Source organism: Apis laboriosa, unplaced genomic scaffold (genome assembly GCF_014066325.1).
Source record: "Apis laboriosa isolate Shangri-la unplaced genomic scaffold, ASM1406632v1 scaffold40_cov151, whole genome shotgun sequence".
In the NCBI taxonomy this organism is placed as follows: domain Eukaryota; kingdom Metazoa; phylum Arthropoda; class Insecta; order Hymenoptera; family Apidae; genus Apis; species Apis laboriosa.
The window spans coordinates 956636-982303 of record NW_025223180.1 but is presented as its reverse complement, the minus strand read 5'-3'; the positions used below and the strand labels follow the sequence as shown (position 1 = coordinate 982303).

The 25668-nt window shown below is 42.5% G+C and overlaps 1 protein-coding gene across 10 annotated transcripts in view; it reads left to right on the top strand.

Annotated features, from left to right (window-relative positions):
- LOC122715719 (nucleolysin TIAR) overlaps positions 1-25668 on the top strand; it is a 472996-nt gene that overhangs the window by 425048 nt on the left and 22280 nt on the right. For all 10 annotated transcript variants that reach the window (XM_043938113.1, XM_043938116.1, XM_043938112.1 and 7 more), the window contains 2 exons: positions 3782-3857; positions 8871-8973. In XM_043938113.1, coding sequence (XP_043794048.1) covers positions 3782-3857; positions 8871-8973 — 179 coding nt within the window. The remainder of the gene's footprint in view (positions 1-3781; positions 3858-8870; positions 8974-25668) is intronic.

The window sequence follows — 25668 nt, the reverse complement described above, 5'->3', positions numbered from 1 at the left end:
GATGTTATATGAAATTAATTTATACATTGACGTTTAGCTCGCAACCCGTCTAACCAACCGAACAGAATAACTAATGAACAAAGCAAATAGGCTTGGCAATACGTTACGTTCATCAAACACTTCCCTCGAATTGAATTGAATTTTCTACCCACGATTCTGCGCAAGAAACGCGAAAACGAAATCGAATTCACCGCGTTCGTACTCGTACGAATTTCTCTAATATTTCAATTACTTCGTTAATTACAACGGAATAAACGTTACATCGAACGAAATCGTCCATCTCCTCGCGTTCTTTTCTCCGAAGTGAAAAGTAATCTCCGAGATAACTGCTCGTTTCGAAAGACGAGAAGAAAAAGTTCGAAACAAAAATTGGCGAGTTTCAGGGGGGTTTCTCCTCTCGTTGAGAGGCCCCTGCCGATAAATAAAAGTGGCGCGAGGATCGCGACAGCCCGATGGAAATAAAGACTTGGCGGGATTGATAGGATGAAGGACAAGCCAGCCTTTTTTATTTTTATTTCTACTCTTTCTTTTTTTTTTTTTTTTTTTTTTTTTTTTTTTTTCGACCGGACGCTGTGTCTAGGAGCTTGGAATTTGAATCATCGCCGCTCGACTTCCAACTCTTGACGTCCATCGCTTGTTCGGCCGCGCAACGCTCGCAATAAATCCAAACTAACTCTTTATCCCATCTCTGGAGAGAGAGGAAAGGGGGAGGGGGCTTTGTCGTTGGCCAGGCGTCGAAGCTCGGCCGCCGCCATTGTCGCCGGTTATATCGCGCGCGCCGAAAGAGAAAGAGGAAGGGGGTGGACGGAGGAGGGTGGCCGCCGCCGCCGTCGGTGGACAGCTCTCGATGGAACTTGAATTAAATTTCGAGATTTATCGCGTCAATAACCGTGCATTAATTTACGATTTTTAACGCGCGGTGGAAACGTAAATTTCGCGGCGTTCGTTCGTTGCCGATTGTTTCGTTTCGCCCCGCGTCCTCGTCAAGTGGAGGTGGAGCGGACAAGAAGAGGAAGCCGTGAAAAGAGGGCCGATCGCGTTCGAAAGAGGGGGAGAAGGGAAGGGTTGGGAGAAAGGGTGACGAGAGAGGTGGCTCTGGATCGACAGAGAGGGAGGGAAAGAGTCGTCCCCAGGGGTGGGAGAGGTTGAAGTGTGGGCAACGACATATGCGACTGGCGTGCCGCTCTACGTCTAACTTATATCGACTATTACTCATGTTCGCGCACTGTGACATTCGCGGCGGCGACATTCGGCTGAAAACTCGCGGAAAACAATGATCGCGGATCATCTCAGGAGAGGAGAGAAGCTCAAAGTTAAAAAAGAAGAATACTCGTCGATACGAGAGGATAAATTTTTCGATTGATCATAAATTATATATATATATATGATAGATCGGTATATAGAGATATAGAGATATAAAATTTCGAATATTCTTATTCTCCTCGGGGCGAGTTGATCGCGCTCTTCCTTCCTTCCTTCCTTCCTTTCTTTCTTTTTTTCTTTCTTTCTTTATTACGTGAAAACGAGGACGATTAAGGGCTGGCTAAATACCGAGGCCGACGGTGGAAAGCAATTTAACCGAGTATAAGTATTTAAGCGGGGAGGGGGGAAAGTAAATGCATAACTCCGCTTCCGCGGAAGGCCGCGTTTACAGTTGACCGCAACTTTGTTTAGCTTCTTGCGCAACATAGTAGTTTTGAGTAAAATTTACTCGAAAACTACCGCTTGTCCGGTCTCCTCGCACTTGACCTTCTTAACTCGGTTTATTGCAACGTTTTCAGGAGAGGCCATCCTGGCAGCCATCCTGAAAACGCGGGAAACGCGAAACAAGATTGCGAAACGATTCGCGCGCAACTTGTAAATTATTTCCCCGTCCCATTAAGGGATTAAGAAATTATCACGGATATCGGGGGATATAATGAAATTCGCACGATTCCCAGTGCAGGAAGAGCTTCTCGAACGAAGAAGAACGATTAATTGCTCGAAGAGCGAGCGAAACCGAAAAAGTTGCATATAGCAGGAGGGGGGAGGGAAGGAGGAAGATAAACGGGGAGAATGAGAAAGCAAGGTACTAGCTACTCTTTGACGCGCGTAATCTCGCTTACCCTCTCTCCTTCATCATTCTCTTTTCACGTTCTGTCCTTTCGGCGAAACCCTCTTTCAGCCTTTCTTCGCTCCTTTCCTTTCCAATTTTACTTCTTTCCACCATCTCCCGTCTCTTTCTCCAACCTGCCCGATATCCACCGCTGCTTTTCGCAATATCATCCAATTCCGTTATGAAAAATTGTGCGCTCCTGTAGCCCCGATCTTTTTTAAGAATAATAATAATTCAAGCCGCGATTAATGTTTCCAGCGTACAACGCCGTTACCAACGGATGGATAGTCTTTTCTTCGTCGAAAGAACGAAGCCAGCTCCCTTTCGTTTCGAGCGAGTGACATAATGAACGAAGATAAATACACGACGAGCAATTCCTAGCTGCTTCCCCGCTAATCATTTTAATGCAATTTACAAAAGTAAACGGCCATATTTATTCTTTCCAACCGATGAATCCTTCGTTAATGCGTTCTTCGTCGCGTGATTTCTTTCTGAATCATCGTCGATCCTTCCTCCTCCTCCTCTCCGATGTTACGCGAAAATATCGGCGGAACGAAAAAGCAATTGGCAAGATTTATTTTTGTTTCTTCCTCTCTATTTTTTCCTTCCTTCCTTCCTTTCTTTCTTTTTTTTTTTCTTTCTTTTTTCACGAAAACCAGACAATATGAAATTCTATCGAACGTTGGAAAAATTCTGACGAACGAGCGAGCGAGCGGGATGAAAAATTTGGCAGACCTATAACCCAGAGTTTTATTCGAGCCACATGCCAGTCCCCATCGAACGAAAGAATATTTTATTTAAGTCGGGGGGGACGGCCCCAACGCGGGAGGCTTACCCCTTACTCGAGTATTCCTAATTTCGTCTGTCGGGCATCGCTGGAATCTTAATTACGAGGAAGAATTTTTAGGGTGTTCGACGATCGTTCTCGAAACTCGTTGTTTTCGAGAGAAATGCCTCGAAATTCGTCATTGCGGGGGATAGAATTAAACTCTTCGTCGAGACTTTTTTTTTTTTTTTTTTTTTCTTTTTTCTTCTTGATAAAACGGAAGATTGTGGGGATATATATATATATATATGTATATATACGATTATAAAATCGAGAAGAAAATGCACGATGCGATTAGTAGTAGACGGGGTGTCTCGTTAAAAGTTGGAAAAAGAAAACCGGTTTCTGCTAATCTGTTGCTTTCGTGTTACGTTGTATCACGGGGAGATAAGGTAAACGGAATGATTGCCAAATGTCACGAAACATCTATCCGTTAATTGGAAGTAACGAGGGTAGTAGCCTTCTCTCTCAACTTTTGCGATAATGCGAAAAGAAGCGTTAAATGCGCGCAACGGTATAATTAGGCGAATAATGATCGAGAAATCGGAAGAAAATGGGATAAAATTTTTTTCCCCTCGCTTCGTTTTCCAGAAAATTAACCGGATATTCTCAACTCAACACGAGACGCTGAAACGTTATCCAGTGTGTATAAAAATTTAATTAAAATTCAAAGGGATGAAAGGTTTCGTTGTATATAAACGAATCTTCGAAAGGGAGGAGGGGGAAAAAGAAGAAGAAGAAGAAAAAAAAGGAAGAAGAAGAATGTTCGAGTTACTTTAACCGCAAATAATAATTTCCAAGAACTCTTTCGTAACGGAAAAATTCATATTTTTAACAAATGAACTTGTTTCTTGTTGCAGAGATTGCAGAGTCGTGAGAGATCCACAAACGCTCAAATCCAAAGGATATGGATTCGTTTCCTTTGTTAAAAAAGCGGTAAGTCTAACAAATTTAATTTCATCCCACGATTTCATTCCCCTGGTAAATTTAAAAAAAAAAAAAAAAATAATACCAAGTTACGAAATTTCTCGTGTAATCGTGTAAGCTAAAATAATATTTTTAATTACAAAAAACTCTTTCCTTTCTCTGAAACGCTTCAAATCTCTCTCTCTCTCTCTCTTGCACAAACAAAAATTTCAAATAGCGAAAAAAAATTAATTCTAAAACGATTATATAATAATCATTCATACCCTTTGATTAGAAACTTTGCGCTCCATTCCTGGAAATTTATTTAGAGATCTCGTTGATCAAACAAGAGAGAAAAAAAAAAGGAGGGGAGTCGAGCGCTTTAAACCGTTTTTCGAAAGGAAGGGGGGGGACTACGACTTTTATCACGATTCTTCTCAAAATCTACCGCGTAAATCACGGCGTAAGTTAAACGCAGGACAGTTAAGTAGGAAGGCTCGCCACCTTCTTTTATGGGGGAAGGTTATCCGCCAAGGCGGCTACCCCCAACACCGCCTCTCGTTTCCCTCCCTCCCCTGTTTTAATGTTCGATCGATCTGGACCACCGCAGGCACCTGCCTCACCACCCCACCCCAACTATTACTTACCATTGGCCGAGTATAAATTTTCCACGGGGTGTCCCCGTGAAGATCTCGAGGAGCACGCGAAAATTTCTCTCTATCCCCCTCTATCCCCCTCTATCCTGGATCGACCGAGGCCAACGCAGGTTGACTCTCTTAACGTGCAAAGAGGAGATCGTCCCCCACGAGACGACGCAGCGCGAAAACGTGATTTCGAAAGGTATGGATCCCGATGTGATTAAACGAGACGGCGCGCTATCTATCAAGCGAAACTATAAATACGTGGATGGCAGTTGCCCGGAAGGAAGAGATAGAAAAAAAAGAAAAAGGAAGGGGCGGGCACGTGCGGGGAATTTCAGGGGGTGGCAAGGCGAGAGCCAAAATCGCCAAAAAGTTGGCCACTTTGAAGCGACGCGAAGAAGCAGAGGGGAAGGAAGGGGAAGATCGATAAATCCTTTTGGCGATAAATCAAGAAATCGGAGGGGGAGGAAAAAAAGGCTTTCATAACGTTCCATCGATAAAATCCCAGCTGGAATAAGGTCGGAAGCGTATCGGGTGTAAGGGTGGCAAAAAATTCATTTCATATTCTTAATTTCCACGGTGGCTGTTGATTCCAAAATTTCCCCGATCGGCATCGACATAATATTCCCATAAAATATCCGATCGATGACTCCTCTCCCTCCCTCCCTCTCTCTCTCTCTCTCTCTCTCTCTCTCTCTCTCTCTCTCTCTCTCTCTCTCTCTCCCTCCCTCTCTCTCTCTCTCTCCCTCCTTCTCTCCTTTCCAGTTTCGCGTCCGCGGTATCATCGGCGATCGATAGAAGGATCGGAGGAAAGAAGACGAAAAAGAGAGAAGCGCAGAAGGCGAAAGAAAGAAAGAAGAAAACGAAAACGAAAAAAAAAAAAAAAGACACGTAGAGTACGTATAGTATGCTCCTTTAGAGCCACGTAAGCCTATGACTTAGTAATGCGTGTAAAGCAGCTGGGTGTCGCTTCGCTCGTAGTCACGGAACGGCCTATAGGCGTTTCCCCTCCCTGCGTGTACGTGTGTGCATGTGTGCGCGAGAAAATTCGATTTGACGTGTGCTCGGACAGGTTGAACTAGGCAGGTCTGGGGCGACGAGGTCGGTAGGACAGCCGCGGCGTGTCGTATAAACGGTCCGGTCACGGAAAGCGGGAAGGAGAGCGGGAGAGAGCGGAGGAGGGGGGAGGGGGGTGGTTGCATTCAGCCGTTCCTGCTCGTCCCGGGGTTAGGGGCAAACTTATCGACCGTAGTTTAGAATCGGCTTAGAGAGAGGCGAGCATTCGGCCCGTCTATCTAGGTCTAACCGCGCGAGCCAAGCGGCGTCATATCGGGGGGGAAGGGGATGGAAATTCGAATCGGAAATACTTTATACCTTCCCCTCCCACGCGTGTAAATACGTAGGGATACGGTTACGAAGAGGGATAAGAAGAGCGGGAAAGAAGTAGCTGGATCGTAGCGATGCTAAGTTTCTCTCTTTCCACACAGGAAGAGAAAGAGGGGTAACGTTGGTGGATGGTAACGGTTGTGGAAACGAGGCGAAAGCCTCGAAGAGAGTCCTCGAAATGGCGCAAATGGGGGAGGGGGAGGGAAATAGGGGGTTGGAATGCCGGCAGGGAAGAAGGGAAACACCTATCCTTCTCTCATCTCTTCGTGCATAGTAGTCCTAGAAGAGCTTTTCAACTTCTTCGGGGAGGAAGAGAGAGAGAGAGAAAGAGAGAGAGAGAGAGAGAGAAAGAAAGGGAGGGAGGGGGGATGTGACGGAGGAATATTTTTAGATCCGTCGTTCCTCGCATCAACCACGGCCTGTCACCGGCTTGCTCCCATTTGCTCGTGGAATACGCACGATTCCGAATCCGCCACCCCCTCTCCGCAACCACGCAAAGTCGGTCTCTCTGTTATTCCGCATCCACGTTTCTCTATTTCCACGTCTCTATTGGCAAGAGCCTTGCAATAGGGATTATCGGCCCCCTCTCCCCCCTCCCTTTCTTTCTCCCTCTCTTCTTTTGTCCGCTCCCACGTTTCTTTCTTATTTTCCATATACATATTCCCGTAATGGACTTACGGATAGAGGAGTACCCGTTTTCACGCTCTTATTGGCGGGCTACAATTTTCGTAGCGTCCCTCTTCCCGTGCCCGAAAGAATTTCATCCTCCCTCGAGAAATAAACACGCGGATAAGCGCGTGGATTTTTCGAAAAATCGGAAAGGGGAAAAGATACGGGGAGGGACGGATAGATCGGGCAGAATTTCGAGGGGAGCTCGTTGAGTTGACCCGCATCGGGAAATGCCAAGGCGAGAGAGAAACGAGTCGATGGTTTCCAAGTTTCGAACGCTATCTCCGGCATTTCGGCAAGCGATGCCTTTAACACGGGGATTAAACGATTTTGCCGTTGAACGGGTAAACGAAAGGAAAGAAAAAAAAGAAAAAAAAGAAGAAAAAAAAAGAAAAAAAAGGAATCGTAATTTAAACGTTTCGCGAAAGAGAAAATTAAGAGATCAGCGACAACGTTACGCGCGACGTTAAAAAGAGAGGAAAGAAGAGATGGAAAGAGAAAGATAGATATATCGAATTACCAATTGTCTCTCGAACCATTATATATATATATACATATATTCGTTCGACACATGTATGCATACACGTATGCACGCTTAGCGTAAGTAATGTATACGTAGATATACATACGTATTTATTACAGCTCCATTCCACGCGGAGAACGGTAATAGACCACTTTTCTCAATCCACTCGAGCTATGCTTCTCAAACCAGAGCAGTAGTAAATAAAAGTTACGGCTACCATCTTGTGTACTGCGAGTTACGGCCTCTCTGGCTGTTGGTCGTAACCTTTTTGTTTATTCCAGTTCCCGATCTCTCTCTCTTCTTCTTTTTTTTTTTTAACGCAAGGTAACCACGCTACGTGACTTCTTCTTTGCTGTCCTTACGATCCGATGACACTTGACACGAGTACAACCATACTCGACATACTCGAGTAGAAACTATGTCTGCGAAATCTGTATATTTTTTCAAAACTATTCGATATTCTTATCTTTCTAGAGAGAGAGAGAGAGAGAGAGAGAGAGAAAAGTTTGCGTCGATATTTAGATGTCACGTTAGATTAGATTGTTCCACTTTTGAAAGGAAATTTTGAACTTGTACTACTTTTCCATCGTCGTTATACCGCAATATGTACTTTGACTACGTGAAAGGCCGAGGACAGTTTAGAGAATTTCGCGAGATTATCAGGCTTATTGTATCTTGTGTTTATCGTTTGCTGCTTGGAATTTTAAAGAGTTGTCGTAAGGCTGGCAAATTGGCGCCAATAACATTCCTTCTTCCGTTTACGTACGAATAGTTTTCCTTTAAAAATAACGATTGTAACTTGAATAATAGTGGTAAATTTATAGAGTATACTTTCTTGTTAATTTATTGTTCGAGTAATCCATCAGTGAAATTAAAACGAGTGGATATATTAATGCGATAAATGTCACAATGATTGTATTTAGATAATTAATTGCTTATAACGTATATATATATATATATATATATATAATATTATATACCAATAATAAAAAAAAACTGGATCATTTAAACTTTCGTAAATTATTATTTTATTCAATATTCTTCTTTAACGTTGCAATTTATTAAAATTGGAATTATTAGTAAAATATCTGCCTCTGGAATTCACGTATTCCATTACATTCGTAAACCACGCGGCACGATTATAACTAAAATTTGAAATTGATGGTTGCGATGTAGAAGTAGTAGATGTGGCCGGTCGGTCGCCTACAACTGAACCAATTTAATCGTGGATTTGCGACAGGGAGCAATAAGAGAGAGAGACAGACAGAGAGACAAATTTTTAGGGACGTTGAAAAATTTGTGAAACAAGATAGAACCATTAATTTTAGATGATGCCATTAATAGGTGGATACCGGTTTAATATTGAATAACCTCGGGCGCCGTTGGAAAAAAAAAAAATATGTATAAAAAAAAAAATATGTGTCCATGATTAACCGCGCGACAACCGCGCGTTCGTTTAATCGATGCGTGAAAAGAAGAGGTCTTTTTCAATTCGACGATCCAATCTGTTTTTAATTACGTACAAGATATTTTGATATTCGCAATTTAAAACGATATGTAACGATATATAAATGAATTCAGTTCGTCCTTCTGTAATTTTTAATTAGAGGAAAATAAAAAAATACAAAAAAAAAAAAAAAAAGAAGGTTTTATCATAAGGAAACATCATGCATATAATTATTACGTCGTAATTCGGGTTTTATCGTATTCAAAAGAAATTGTTTGATTTTATCCCAAAAACGATCGTTTTTCTCGCAGCTTAACTTTTAAAGTGGCGTTTAGCAATTATTTCCGAGTTTCAAGGTTTCGCTTGCATTGTTCCAGGAAGCGGAAAGTGCCATCGGTGCCATGAATGGACAATGGCTTGGTAGCAGGAGTATTCGAACGAATTGGGCGACTCGCAAACCCCCTGCGCCAAAATCCGAGGGTAAGTATATATATATATATACATATATATACATATACATATATACGTAAACACGTACACGTACGTACGTGTCTTTCTCGAATCTTTGCTGTACACTGAGAGTGGTGCATGATTGTCGTTTAATACAACGAACACGTCGAATCACACAATCGAAGAATCCAAGAGGAACGACTGACGTTTACTTTCTCTATTTATTTATTCATTTTTTTTCTTTTTCTTCTTCCAAACTTCGATCCAAATAATCCTAATCTAGAAATATATATATATATACACAATTATTACAAATACTTTTTTGCGTAAAAAATCGCGTTACTAGATAATACGTAATTGATAATCTCTCGTGGACGAACTAATCCATCGTGTTTTCGTAAGGAAGCAATAACAGAAGAATGTAAAAGAAAAAAAAACGAATTTCTCCCGTTTTTCGTTTGTGAGACGATGAGGAAGCGTCACTCTTAGCGTGCCCTTAAGACCACGTCTGACGCGCATACGAAAGCGGCAAAGGAAAATTAAATATCGCGGTGGCCCCCCACGGAATTTTCGCCGACGCAGCTGGAATTCGATTAGGTCCAGTCGGCCGAGGAGAAAGCTTTCATCCATTTCGCGTCATCGAGGTGGAGAGGTTAAAACAGTCTCGCCACCAACTCTCGCCAACGCTTCGTTGATCGATATATCACGATATTTATCGAACGATATCTTTATCCAACCTCGAGATATTCGATCGCGTCCACATCAAAATGAATTCACTTTCGTTTCACGTTCGTTCGTTTTTTTTTTTTTTTTTTTTTTTACACGTCCGATTATCGTTATCCCCATTTGTCCGATACGATAAATATCGAACGGAATCGTCTTCGTTTCATCGTTTCGCATAATCGGATAACGCAAAACGGATAAAAACCGAACGCGCGTTACGTGCATCGGTGACGAAAGTGGTCTCGCTCGATAAATAAGGTTTCCCGGATGATACAGCGGCCCGAAGCGGTAAAAATATTTTTAAAAAAAATTAATAACAATAATAATAATAAGAGGAGTGAGAAGGGGTCGGATTACAATAGAGAACCATCCGCGATCGATGCGACTCCGCTCATTCATCCCCTCCCTTCCCCCTTCTCGCTTTCGTCCACTCGAATGGATCGAGTATATCGTCATTTACCTTTCATATATCCGATTTGAGCGCGCACAGAAGCTTGCTCTCTTGCTCGAAGCTTCACTTTAATAAGCTTCGAGTCGTTCGAATCCATTACTCTACCGTCGTAATTCGTGGGACGAATTTTCTCTCTCTCTTTCTCTCTCTCTGGAAGATTAATTTTTACGGGGACGAGAAAAAAAAAAATTGGTTTCGAAATAGATCGAAAGAGAGACTCGATTTAATCCAGAGATGTTACGTACAGGGCAACGAGTAAGAGATTCGGCGTAATCGTCTCTCTCTATTACTCTCTCCTCCTCTCTCTCTCTCCTGTAATTAGCGGGTGTTAAAGTAGAGCCGCGATGATGAAAGTATAAAGTGAGGGAGGGAGGGGGGATAGTAAGAATCCAATTGAAGTTACGAACTAAACGCATAATGAGCTCGGAGGTAGCGAGGCCGGGACCCAACTAAGTATTATTATATTATCATAAGCGGCTCCTCGTCGTCGACCCTCCCGGGTGAGGCGAGCCTCCCCGTCGTCCACTCGCCTCCGACCCCTCCGCCAACTAATTTCATTCCGCAAGTCTTTAATTAGTATTCGTCGCCAAGCGTCCAAACTTTTTCACTAGACGAGGCCTCGCCACGGCCCGTCTCCCGTCCTGCCTACGGGACCGGCTCACCCCCTATTTGCATACGCCATATTCACTCGGGGAACGCTTTCTTTCACGCCTCTCCTTTCCATGTATATTATATATGTATATACATATATAATATATTCTAAATCTCGCGTTGGGAAAAATGATTGTTCGTTAATGAAATTTTCTGCCCCTCCTCTTTCTCCCCTCCGCGTGTCGAACACGTAGCGCACCGTCGTAACCATCGCCATCATCGTGGTCGTGTGAATTTTATTTGCGCATATTTTGGGATTAAATCGGAGGATAAAAATATAGGAGAGAAGGAGAGATAGGATAGCTACTTTATCGATCGATCGTGACTCGTTCCATTTGATTGATGCGCGTAATAAAAGATGTACGCGTAAAAGGGTTCGAGAGTTTCGAGGGGGGGGGGGGGGAATAATTCGCAGCGGGTCTCGAATCAAATGTGTCGCTGTTTTACCTCTTGCTTTTGTAGCCGGAAAAATTTTCGGTAAAAATTCAAGTTCGGGGATGTCGGTCAAGGTGAAGCGTAGCTCGAAGCGTATCGCTTAACCTAAAATATTCGAGAACCTCGGTGGCGCGATCTTTCCAGAATTTTCCAACGAAAAATTCTCTTTCCTCGATTCGCCACGATCCGAAGAATTGCGTCGAAGAATTTTCTTTGTCTCAGATTAATTTTTCCGTCCCCTTATATATGCATATATATATATATATATATAATCTTATGATTAAGATTCCTTATTATATTAAATCACGTTTGAACGTAGCGTATGTATGACGGTAGAAAGTAAGATAAAAATAAAAGGAATTTTCGAAATATTAGTATTCAGGACATCTTTCAAGACATTTTCCTCTTAATAATATTCCTACCTACCTATCTACCTGTCGCTTTTCTTCTTGGAACTTAATTTTTCACTTTTCCTAATGTCTCTTATCACGAGGCTCATTTATTCATTTATCAAGCCTTATCTTTCCCCGTAAATGTGAAAAATTCGAGCCAGGTACGAGACCGGCGTACAAATGTCATTAAATTACGCATAATCCGAATGTTATATGTATATATAGATCATTCTATACCTTAATATAATAATTTTCATCGAAATCGATTCTTTTCGCAACCTTTTCGTTAAAAACGAGTTGACGAGTGGGGAGAGGTTTTGAAAGATTTCATAAAAAAAAAAAAAAAANAAAAAAAAAAAAAAAAAAAGAAATTGATCGCGATAATTCGATGGAACAGGGGATAAAATGCAATTATTGCAAATGGACGACGATAAACAACCGACGAACGGTTTCTTTGTTCGTTCGAATCGATCAATGGAAATTTTATAAGAACTGATTTCAAGTGCTGATAAAGATATATAGCGGATAAAAAGTTGGGATCGTGCAAATTATCGTTCCGTTTATTCGATGCGTTAATTCGATCGCCGTTAAGCGAGTTTAATTAAATTGGATAAACCATAAATTAATACGATTAATACCGTTGACGTTTCAACGTTCCGCGATTATTAATCGTATTAATTACGGTTTGCCTAATAAACAAACGGCAAGCCGCGTTTCGTTACGACGATTGTCAACCACCATCCTGCCATTCAACCTTTAATGGCGGATCCATGGTTTATATACCGCGCAATTTATTATTCGTTCCAAGCTTATTCGAGGGACTCGGCCGCGGTTTAAACCTCGTTACTCCATAACAATAAGAACGCTCGAGAGAGAGAGAGAGAGAGAGAGAGAGAGAGAGAGAGAGAGAGAGAGAGAGAGGTAAATAGTCCCGATATAATGCGTAGGTTATAAATAGCGCGGTTCAATGAGATGAGTGTTGTTCCAACTGAAACAACTGGTCCATCGAACAATACGAAATTACGAACAACACCGCTTTTTTTCAACGGCGAAGAATTTCGCGTTTTCGCGCGAAAACGAAGTTTTCGAAGAAAGGAAAGAAAAATTATTTTTACGTTAGAGAGATTTTTAGAAAAAAAAAAAAGAGGAAAAATAATCGCGCTCTTTTTTTTCCTTTTCTTTATCAAAAATTCCTTTTCTTTATCTGGAGTGGTGCAAGTCGCTAATGCGTCGCACTGCTGACTTATTTAAAGGTTCTCCTGGTTTATCCGCATACTTTCACGTAGAAAAGAAACGTATCAACTCCTTTGAGAAATCTTGATTCAAATATTTCCACGGGTTAAGAATAAAGGAACAACTTTCTCTTTCGTTAATTTCTTGAGATATAAATGTAATATTCATCATATCCGCGTAATTTTTACGTGCGTATTATTAAATGTTTCGATAAATTTGAACGCGGTAAAGAAATACTTCGAAACTCGAACTGGCTCGCGTTACGAATTACGAATGAAAATTTTGGCAGAAACGAAACCACCACCGGTTATATCATTACACGTAATAATACGTTATTACGTTACCGAAATTCGGCTCGGTAAGCGAATCCATATCCGTTTCCTCCGCGCGTAAATAATAGGTACACGTAAAAGAGATAAGAGACAAGACGTTGTCGGTTATAAGGAAATTCTTATAATCGCGATTCCCACGGAAAGGGAAAAGAAACGGGGAAGTTAGAGACAAAGTTGGGGCAAAGCGGCGTTTAATTTGAGAGAGAGAGAGAGAGAGAGAGCGAGCGAAGTTCGTCAGCAACTGGGTCAATATTTTATAGCCCTGGCAATTAGATAATTTTGCGGTCAGGCAAAAATACCGATTGGTGGCGTGTGAAAGAGACGAAAGACCGAGGTTGGGGCTCGGGTTTTAATGTCGAAAGTTTGTATCGCCGTCGACTCGGTTGAATCGTTCGTAACCAAAACCACGAACTGCTGTCGATTTCGCGTCGTTACTCTTTAAAAGAATCAACGACGGTCCCCTTTCATTTTCCGACTTTTAATCTCTGTGAAACGAAACTTATCGCAAAGATATATAAAACTGAAACTTACCGGCGTAGCCGTATTAAAAAGTAACGAGAGCTTCGAAGACGGGGCTTCCTTGAAAAATGACGTTATTAGGTTTAAATGCACTTTCTTTTCTTTTCTTTCTCTCTGTTTCTTCTTCTTCTTCTTCTTTTTTCTTTCTTTTTAACTTCATTCTCATCATGAGTTATTACGAGCTTGCCCTTCTCCACCATTATCGTCGCTATCATCGTTAACGTTTGATACAATTTAAATTTGTAACTTTGATATTTCTAAATCGGGATATTAAATCCACTCGACGAATCGATACAGCGATGACGAACTATAATAGCGGAATAATGGAATACGCGATATCATCGAGCACGTTAAACGCGATTAAGTTATAATAATTGCATCAACTGTTACTATCACAGAGATACAGATTATTGCCATATGATATACAGAGATAGACAAAAAGAAATTACGCGAAAGATACTTCGATATCGATCCTCTTATACACATATAACGAATTTGAAACGTTGCGTGAAATAATAATAATAATAAATCTCTCCCGTAATTATCCCGTGTTTCGAGGATTCGAAAAAAATTGGACGCGAGATAAAAGCGTGAACGGCGTGGGGGTATCGTTAAACGAGACAAGAAAAAAAAAAAAAAAAGAAGAAGAAGAAAAAGAACCGAATGAATTTCGTCTTTATAGGCCGTAAATAACAACACATAATTAACCCGTCTTTTCCTCCACTTGGTTCCTCCTTGGGCGAGATCCCGTGGATAGTTGGAGAGAAGGACGGCTAGCCAGAAACTTGGGATACGAGCTCGCCTATAAAAGCAAAGTTGCAAAGCATGAAAGGTTGGCCGGGAAATTAACGGGCAATTCGTTCGGCCAATTTTCCTTCTCTCGATATATATATATATATAGCTAACAGCGCGTATAGCTGGTACACACGGACGAATGGATTTGCGAACGCAGGTTTAACGCAACATTAACGCACCGGAAGAGCCAGTCCATCAGCGGTGACGTAAAGCCGACGTGGCGGCATTGAATAAGCGGGCCAGTTCGTTTGCTAGAGGGGAGGGGGAAGGAGGAGAGGTTAAGTGTCGAGCCGTGTTGGAAATTGGCGGCGTGCTTCCCGACACTAAAGTGCGCAAGTGGCCGCGCGTACAACGGGTAACGCGGTCGTCCCACTAACTCTCCACACAAGTCTTCTGCTTGAATAAGGCCAGTATCGAATGCGTGCATAAGACTAACGGGTATAGAACGGGTGTCGCCGTTGTTCAAGGAAACGGAGACACCGGAATCCATCGCTTCACGTTAACCGATCATTTCCTTTTCTATCTAGCGTAGTACGTGCATTTCTCCCTTCGAGCGCAACGTGATTATTAACCCTTAACGAAATAGTTACTTTTCTTTCTCTTATTCTTGTGGATATTGCTAGATATTGTATAGAAATGGAAGGAGGCATCGAAATCTATCGTCAAACTTATTAATTTCGAATCTCTTCGAAATTAATTCTAGGTTTTTTTTATTCGTGGCTATTGCTATATATCGAAATGTAAACAATCGTAGTCTTTTTGGACTCTTTTTTTTTTTATTCTTGTAACAAGTGGATATTGCTATAGAAACGAAGGGATTGAAAACTCATTGTTCAAAACTTAATAATTTCGAGTGTCTTCGAAACAATTGCAGCCTCTAGACTTTTTTTCTTTTTTTATTCGTGACTATTGCTATCGTTTACCGATCATTTCTTTTTCCGTACGTATTTGTTCCGATCGCAAGTGATTATTAATTCTTCGAAACAATCGTACTCTCCTTTTGGGTTTTTTCTTTTCTTATTCGTGGCTATTATTTATTATTATAAGTGGCTACTGCTATAGAAATGGAAACGCAGGCATTCAAATCCATCGTCAAACTTATTAATTTCGAATCTCTTCGAAACAATTGCAGCCTTTTAAGCGTTTTTTCTTTTTTTTTATTCGTGGCTATTGCTATCGACATGTTTGAAACGAACCGAAACAATTCTTCGAAACAATCGTAGTCCTTTTCTTCTTATTCTTGGAATAAGTGGATATTGCTATAGAAAACTGAAACGGAGGCATCGAAATCTATCGTCAAACTTATTAATTTCGAACGCGTTCGAAATTAAAGGTAATTCTAAGGCTTTTTTTTATTCGTGTTTTTGCTGTCGAAATGTTTACCGATCATTTCTTTTTTTTTCTATACGTATTTATTGCGATCACAAGTTTTTTTCTTCTTATTCTTGGAATAAGTGGATATTGTTATAGAAAACGGAAAACGAAGGTATCGAAATCCATCGTCAAACTTCTTAATTATTCGAAATTAAAGCTAATTCTAAGGCTTTTTTTTATTCGTGTTTTTGCTGTCGAAATATTTATCAATTTTTTTTTCTATATATATTTATTCCGATCACAAGTTTTTTTCTTCTTATTCTTGGAATAAATGGCTACCGTTACAGAAACGAAAACGAACGTATCAAAATCCATTGCTAAGCGATCATTTCCTTTGTATCGTATCTTCGAATTATTAGCTCTTCGAAACAATTTCAGACTCCCTAAGCTTTTTTTCTTCATTCGTGGAACAATGGTTATTGCTATCGAAACGGAAATAGAGGCATCTGTCGCTTTCCGTTAACTGATCATTTCATTTCCTTTCGTATACTCGTTCCTTTGAAACAATTGAAACCAACCTTTTTTTCTTCTTCTTCTTCTTCTTTTTATCCCTACTATGCAACGAGATCTAGTTTCATTTTCTTCATCGTCATATCCCATCAGATAGAAGAGAACTCGAACCCGAGTAATCGTTAAATTCGAAGTAATTGCGATCTTCGTTTCCCTTTTCTTATTCGTAAATAGTTTTCTATCGATTGCACTCGCATACGGATCCATGTTTATTGGCGTAGAGGGAAGCCTTTCTTTATCGCAGTGCAAACTTTAACGCGATATTGCGAAGCATCGAGCTTCCATTACAAGCCAGTTGTCGACGCTTTTCTCACGGCCGAAAATAGAACCGAGTTAGTTCGGACGGAATCCGAGAAGTTGGGGACTACTTATAAAGTGCTCGAGCATGCTTAATATTAAATTACGCACCGTTCTTCAACTTTCTCGCTAAATAGAAACTTTATGAATATTTAGCCGTTTAGGCGGGGCTACCACTGTATGCATTCCGAGCACTGGACCTAAATTCTTCGCCAATTATATATTTCTCGAATTATATATATTTCTTGAACGAAAATTTGATTCTTTCTTTCTTTTTTTTTTTTCTCTCCTCTCTTTCTCTCTTTCCTCCTACAATTGAACGTTTATTACATTTGTACATGTTTTTTCCCGCTGACCTATCCCAGGCTTGACACCTAGCTGTGACGATCGGCCAACGGAGCAAAGTCAGCAGTTTTTTTTTTTTTTTTTGCTATTGCTACGCGCGCGTGTCCGAGAGGGGAAAAAATTGGGTCACGACGTTTTCAAGAATTTCAGCATCCTTTTTTTTTTTTTTTTTTCTTTTTCCTCGAAAGCATCCAACGTTTTCAAACGTTACATTTAAAAATATCATACGAGCAACTAGGATTTATACGATACCTCCCTCGAATCGATCAATCGAGATGTCAAGATGCGCGTGTTTGAAAAAAAATTAAGCTTTTCTTGTTCCCGTTTGATATAGTCATAAAATTTTCATTTGCATACGTGCGCGTATTCTTATGGTACTTGTTATCGAAATTGCACGTGAGTTGCAAACGAACGATGAAATGCAAGCAGGGAAGAGGAAGAAGAAGAAGAAGAAGAAGAAACTTAATATTGAAATTTCTAATTTTCACTTATTTCGTGAATCAATGATACGATCATCACTTCAATGATTTTTACCTAACATTTCTAAACAGAATTTTCCTTTCTCATTCAAATGGAACAAATTTTTTTTTCACTTGGCTTCGCGTAGCAATAAATAATCTTCCGTACCTTTTAAACAGGAGCGACACGAAAATATCCGTCCCTCTTCTATCAAAAAACACGCGTATGGAATACTTTTTAGAAATATTTTTTACAGAAACTGTTTTTACAGATATTTTTATAATATAGAAAAAACATAGCTGTTGTGTTCCCTTACAAAATAGTTTTGCAAAACCTTTCTCCGCTAAAAAAAAGAAAAAAAAAATAAAAGAAAAAGAAAAAGAAAAAGGACAATCTTAAAAAATGGGAATACGAAAGACGAAATAACGCTTTCCTTTTTCCCCATTAATTAATACGCTCTTACGGTAACGTTACGATTCCTGGCGAAGGGGGCGCCAGTCGTAATCGAAAGCGCTTGCATCGTTAAAACCGTTAACAACCGGCGATAATAATAAGTTTTACGGCCTCAAGGGGCTGCGAAGTCTTCCCTCTGCGCTCGCCGAATAACAATACGCACGCGCGCATTCCCGATGAAGCTAAACTCGATGAAACGTCAACAAACGAAACGGCCTACCAACAACAGCAACAACAACAACAGAGGCGCCCTTATATATATATATATATCTTCCATTGTCCCTCCACCTTTCCTATCTCCCCCTCCTCCCTCTGCTTCGTCATCGGTCTCCAACGATCCAAGCTTCCCCATCCCTGCAGGGGATGAAACCTAGGTCTCCTCCTCCGCTTGTTGCGCCCTCGGCTCGGTGTTGTTTCGACGAGAGTTTTTGATTGGTTGCCCGTATCACAACAGGCCGCGGGCCAGGGCAACGAAACATCATGAATAGTAAATTGGTTGGAATTGCCGCGATACGGCCAACTATATATATATCCCTTAGGAAACGAGTCGGGTTAATTCGTGCCGCGAGACTCGTCGTTTTGATCGAAATCGTGAAAAAAAAAAAAAAAGAGAAGATTTCTTCTCGATCATAAATTTCTCGGATCCTTCCGTGCGAAAATGATGATGTTACGTTTCGTTCCGTGGATCGTATGCCACGTGTGCGAAATTGGGTGGATGGGGATCACGTTGCGGCCGGGGTTATTGGGGGTATTGGAGGGGGGCGCGATCACGAAAATCTGATGAGCGACACCGTGATGTGTAACGCGGGTGCAAAGTGTCCGGCTCAAAGCCGGACGTATACGTGCTCGCTTGAAATTTTGTTTGAACTACTAACGCGATGCCCGGCTTTCAACGCCGATAAATAAATTCAACCGCAAACAAAGCATTCTAATTTATCGGCGGCCCAATATTTGCCCTCTCGTTCTCGTATCCCCTCTCTCCGGCTCTTCCGTATAAATTCCGCGCCTCGTTTGTACGTACATCCACATGGGTGTGTATAAAAAATCGGGAAGGATCGAAATAACCGAAAGTCGACCAACTGGTGTTCCAAAAACACCGAGATCCGTGTTTCGATTTTTAATTTAACGTTTCATCATTCTCGTTATCATTATTATTATTATTATTATTATTATAAGTCGAGAATTTAGACGAGACGAGAGAAGAAATTGTCGAGTATTCTTGTTAAAATTTTGTTAAAAATTCAATATTGTTGACGTTGAGTTAGATAACGCGGCGAGGAAATATTATTATTTCGGGGAGAGGCTGGTAAAAGGCTGGTATTGAATTTTCATTCCGTTGTACATCGATGAAAAGTGCACATCCTCGACGACACAGGGACGAATTTCGGAACTCGAATTCGTTTCGAAAAGTACGGTGCGTGAAGACCGTGTTCGAAAAGCATCGATCTCCCCCCCTCCTCCAAAGTGGCAATCTAACTTATCTCGTTACGATAATACAATAAGGTAATAAACAGTTGGCGCGGGCGCACGATCGGCAGAAATTGTTAGCCGCAATTTAAAGTGAGTGAGAAGAGTGTGGAGGCGAATTGTTACGAACTGGCGCCACCCTCTTTAAACTATCCCCCGAGCGGAGGAATGGAAGTTGCAATTCCTTCTGCTCCAGTATCTCCGGGGTCAGTTTGACTTCTCCGCGACTCTCTAATGCGGCGAGATGTAAAACTTTCGGGCGGAATACGAAATCCGCGCGTGATTCGAATTAGAAGGGGAGAGTGCAGAGAGAGAGAGAGAGAGAGAGAGAGAGAGAGAGAAAGGGTTCGTTTCTTCTTCTTCTTCTTCGTAAGAGTTCGACGTAAAGTCGACGAGCGCGGGCTCTCGAGACGGGGAACAGGGAAATGCGACGTTTTACACGGGAGGGATAAAGTTGGGGCGCGAGAAGAAACGAAAATGGAAACTGGAGAAACGAGCACCGGCTTGTCTCGAATCCTTCCTTCCTTCCTTCCTTCCTTCGTGCTGCCAAATTGAAGAAAATTGGAAGCTTTGTTATTTACGATTGACTCGAGGATCGTAAGGAAGGGAGGGGGAGGGGCGAGCTTAGCGCCGCTTTAAATCCTTGACTCGCTGCGCTCAGTTTTCTTTCCCTTCATTCCAACCCCTCCTCTCCGACCATCCCAAGGATACGTCCAGAGAGCGTGAAATGCGAAAGGTATCGAGGAGGATAGGAAGGAGACACGTAGGTACGCCGATCGATAAACCGTTAAAGCATACTCGATGAAGTTTCATATACCTCCAGCTTCCCACTCCGATTCCTTCCTCGAATTATACGCAGAGAAGAATAGCCCCTAAATGATCCCGACTTTTAACCATTTACGCCCGCTTTAAACTTTCTCCGGCTTTAACGCGCGTATATCGTTCGAGCGATTTTTCCCTTTTTTTTTTTTTCTTTCCACTTCTCTCTCTCTCTCTCTTTCCTCTCTCGTAAAGTTGGTAATTACACGTATAATAGAGTTAGTGAAAAAGTAGCTCCTTGCAGAGCATCTCGCGGGTTACCCTTATTACTATGGATATTGCAACTTACAATGCAGCTAACAATAAATGATGAACGAAAATATTTTACAAAAGGAGCATGAAAAGTTAAAACCCGGAGGGGGGGATGTGAGAAAACGTTGGAAGCTTTTATGAATAAATTATTACCCTATTGCCCTATTATATAATTTTATCTCGACCCGTAATTTCGATTACGGGTCGAAACACTTTTTTCTTTCTTTTCGAGTGACCTTGTAACACCGTCTTTAACCGTTGTTAACTCGACCGTCGAGTATCGAGTGTAATAATTCCGTTTGACGTTGATTCGACGATGAAATCGATTGATCGACAAATTACCGTTGCTCGTTTCCTCGTATTTCGTCTTATTATTACGTACCACGTCGCGTGAAACAAGGATTAATACGCGAAGAGGAACTCTTCTTCTTCCTCCCCCCCTTCCTCCTCCTCTCCATTTCGCTTATTGATTCATCCTCGACAGCGAACGATATATATATGTATATATATATATACCTTCTTTCGAACGAGCTTTCTTGACCGTGAAGATTAAAAATGGACGTAATATTATAGAGGCATTTGTCCGCGTAACGGTCCCCTTTCTCCCCTCCCCGCCGATAAATTTTTCCCAACTGGGTTTATCGATCGTATCAGGCCAGTCTTCCGGCATCCCAAAGTGACCAATTACACGGTAAATTTTCCAACATTTCATGGTACAGGCGATGGGAATGCATTCGGTGACCCGTTTCCAAGATGGCGATGGTGTTTCGACCACCTTCGAAACTGGCACCTGACCTGTGGCAGAAGGGGCAGGCAGAGCGCGCACCAGGTCCCGTAGGTATTGTTGCGAGAAGTGTTCCGCCTCTGGTGGAGATGTATCTCGCACCAGAGACAATGTATCCAGAGCCATGTATCTCTTCCCCACTCCCTAACCCCTAAACAATAGCTCGTCGCAACATCCATTCGTCCATTAAAGCGTCCAGATTGTCCTTTTTTTCTTTTTTCTTTTTTTGTTTTTTTTTTTTTTTTTTTTGCGAGCAATCGATACCCATCACTCCACGTCGAAACTTCATACACGAGTACGTACGAATGTAAACAGTGAAAATAGAGTTGGATCTGTCTCTTTAACGCGATTTAACCTCGAAATTCCTTCGTTACGTTTCGTTTCGTTTCGTTTGGTTTCGTGGTTTCGAGAATGAAATTGAAACCTGCTCACGATCGCGAGAAGGGAAATTTCCACACGAAACGGGATGGCGGTGGCGGATAATCAGTAAGCGAGAGCGAATTGACAGTGGCGGGTTAAAATTAGATTCTCGATGGCGAGGATCGATCGAGTTTGCTCGAGAGAGAGAGAGAGAGAGGGAAGGGTTGAGCTCGCGCACGGTCGCCCTGCCCAAAAACTTTGACGATTATACAAATCGTACCGATAAACCTACTCCGCAATTTCGCTCTCCCGGATTTCCCATGTAAATCGGCGCTCGTTTGTTCCCCTACGCGACGTCTACTTCGATTCGGCCAATCAAGATCGTACATCACTCTCGGGGTGGGGGAGGGGCAGTCGCTGGTGCACCACCTAGACCGTGTATCTTTTTGCAATGGAAATAGAATTGCGGGGAAATTATTATTGCTTTGATATATTACGCCTCTTCGTCGTCCGGCAGAAATTGAGAGAGGGAGAGAGAGCTTCTGCTCCAGAAAGGAAAAGATATCGCGATCTTATTGGGAAACAATAAGTTTCACCATCTACTTTTGCTACTCGTTCTTCGGCTACGCGAAATCGATGCAACGTGAAATGTTTAACCTATTCCAGGGACGTGTTATATAAGACGTCAAAGGCGCCGTTACTTTCAAAATAAAACGTCGCTTCGAATTTTCTCTCTCTCTCTCTCTCTCTTTGTCGAGGAGTTCTTCCGCTTGGAATAATTTTAATCGTGTCATCCCTTTAACGTGCATATATCGGGTAGCTTTTAAATTGTGTAACGAGTCACACGAGCAATGGGAAAAAATATAATTTTTTCATCGTTCGCGTCGCGAGTTGTTTTCGGCGCTGCATAAAATCGTGGCAATTTCGCGATCGGTTTTAATCGTGTCGTCAAGGAGAAAGAGAGATGAAGGATAGAGACGAAGGTTGAGACGACGATCGTCGCAGGGAGCACAGCTGCCAACAAAGATGGATGTGGAAGCGAAAGAAGAAAGATAGGGAAGGGGGGCGTTGGGGGTTGGAAGGCGAATGGATGGTGGCGGGGATAACCGGTTTGCGGGGAGAATCGCTTCAACCATTAACCCCATCCCTGTGTCGTTGGTCGAGCAATCACAGCTATCACCACCTTCGTATTACGGCTCCAACTCCCACAATAATACGCTTCCCCCGCCCCCGCCTCCGCTCGCAATCCCGCTTTTTTCCGATGGGTATTTTCCTTCGTATCGTGCCATCCCGTCCCCGGATAGATTACTTTACCCCGAACAGCGGACGACTGCATGAAACCGCGCGTTCCCGTGCGATTTCAGAAGACTTTAGAAGCGAAGGAGGTTTCGAATAAAAGGAAGGAATCGAATGGAAGGGTCCGCGCCGATCTTCGAACTCGAGTCGAGGTTTTCGATGTTTTATATATATATATATATACGGAGAACGAAGAGGATTTTGGATTTTTTCCTTCCTCCCTTTCTTCTTCTCTTTTATACGCGCGAGGAAAAGAAACCCATTTGTTCCTCCCGGATTTATGGAAAAACTGATAATTAGGTCGATTGCGCGATTGTAAAATTTTAACGGAACTCGGGGAATTTAAGGCTCTTAAGAAATTTAAATTAGTTTTGTAACGACTTCTCGAGAGGGGAGGGAAGAAGGGTAGGTTAATGCGCGCGATATCGGGCATATCGCGACTCGAAGAATCAGTTTTCGGAATTTATATCGTTCTTATTTTTAATCGTTTCGTTCGACGCGCTTTTCAAATTCATTGTTAATCCCTCTGGAACTATTTTACGTCTACATTCTTCGGAAATTAAAATTTCCTTTCCCGCTAAAAGGGATCGAATTCTTCGTTTCTCGAAAGATTCGGGAAAGAGAGAGAGAGAGAGAGAGAGAGAGAGAGAGAGAGAGAGAGGGGTGGAACGAAAGGAAGAACGACAGAAAAGAAGAGAAGAGAAGAAGGGGACGCGTGGATGGAGGGAAACGTGTAAAACTGCGGCGTATAATTAGGCTGGCATACGAAATGAAATTCCTGAGGGTTGCGGTCGGGCTGGAACACAGGGAGCGACTGCTCGGCGGGGTGGTTCGGTTCGAGGAGGAGAGATGGCGAACACGTTGGTACAGGGTGGAGGTCGAAGGGAGGTTGGGGGTGCGAGCGAGGGAGCGGCGGTGGGTGTAGGGGCCGGCCAGGGCTCGCAGAGATGCGGATCGAAGGTAATGTAGGCGCATATACGCGAAAGGCGAGCGAAGGTGCAGAGAGAGAGAGAGAGAGAGAGGGAGAGGGAGAAGAGAGAGAAGAGAGGATTGGTTTTCCCCGCCGTTTCGATAAAGCGGCGGGGAGGCCATTTCGTCCTCGAGTGCGGAACGTTGTTCAACACCCCCGTGGCTCTTTAAGCGTTTCGATCGCTTTCTCTTTCGCTCTTACCTCCGCATCCTGTCTTACCTCTTCCCCTCCTTCTGCCTCTCCTCGCCTTCTCTCCTTTCTGTTTCGTGCATGATGCTTCGTTCTCCCTCTCTCTCTTTCTCTCTCTCTCCTCTGCGTGTCTCTTACGCATTATATGTTTCTCGTGCATTTTACGTAATTGTGTACGTTATGCCTCTCCTCTTCGTACCCCGTTTCTTTTTTCACACGCTGTACACTTTCGAACGGATAGTCGAACTTGGTTGGCAAATATACGAGACGTGGATGTTTTTGAAATGAAAATTCTCCTTTATACTTTATACTCTTTTCTGTATATAGATCTGTTAACGTAGACACACCATTAATCTGATTTAAAGTGAAAAGCGGGAGGGGAGGGGGAGAGTGTGTGGGAACGGAGCCGGATGCGTCGATGCTGGCTCCCTCGATTGTCTCGATGTTATCTCCGACCCGAATGTTATTTGTTAGCAGTTAATTCTTTCAGGGAGGAAGAAGGGTAGGTTGTTGTTGTTGCCAGCGGCGCTACAAGTATAGACCATTAACCAAGATTTACTTCTACCCTGGCCGACGAGCTTCGTGGCTCGTAAGACGGTTGTGGATTTCTAATAGAGGTGTTTTCGTCTGGCAATCGATTACCGTAGAATCTGGAACTCAAGGAGGCTCTCTAGAAAGAGAGAGAGAGAGAGAGGGTCTGATGGTTTCAGTTCTACGTGGTTTTCAACTCGGTTCTCCGCGCGTCGGGCCAAGCCAAGATTTGTAGTCGCGGCATAAATTCGAGCTTTCGCCCTTCTCCACGGCTCGCCTTAATAGATTAGTGGCCCCGATAAAGGTGTCCAATACGTGTTTGCGTGTATCGAGGGCCCCTCACCCCGCTCTTACCGACCGATTCCAATTAATTTCGTCCCAACGAATTTCTTTCCTCCCCCTCCCCCGTTCGAAACGCGACGGGCACAAAATCGAGGCTGCGAGATTTCGACCCATCGTATCCATCTACCCGTGTCTAACCCCGTGTCCGCGTTTACAATTCAATCAACCATCCCCTCTCCCCTCCCTTTATATCGCTTGGCGCTTCGCGCCCATTACTCCAACGGACGAAGGTTAAAGGGAGAGGTCGTAAATTTTCTTTTCAACTTCTTCGCCTGTATCGCCTCGTGGAAAACGTACATATATATATATATATATACAGATATCGTCGCCTCGAGTATCGACGCGCGGATGAAACGAGAGCCTAACCTCGATACTTACTCACGGACGGAAAGAGGAAAAGATAGGTTTAAAGTAGATGTGTAGACCTCGTTAGAGCTCGTGATCGCGCGAGACAACAGAGCTCGTAAATAATAAATAGAGAGAAATAAACGCAGAATAAACTTTTTCGAATGCAGAATAAACTCGCGTGGAACGGATTTCGAGCCACCGCGGAAACGAAACTGCCTGTCCCAAGATTGTATACGGAAAGTTTAACGGGTTATTCCTCGACGCCTTCTTGGCAAAGTGTGGCAGGTAGGTTTAAAGCCAGCTTTATTAATCCTGATAATAGATTTTTCTACCCTCTACCTTTCCGAAACAACGATATTTTCCAAATATTCCTCGAATGCTCGTTACGAGGATCGAGT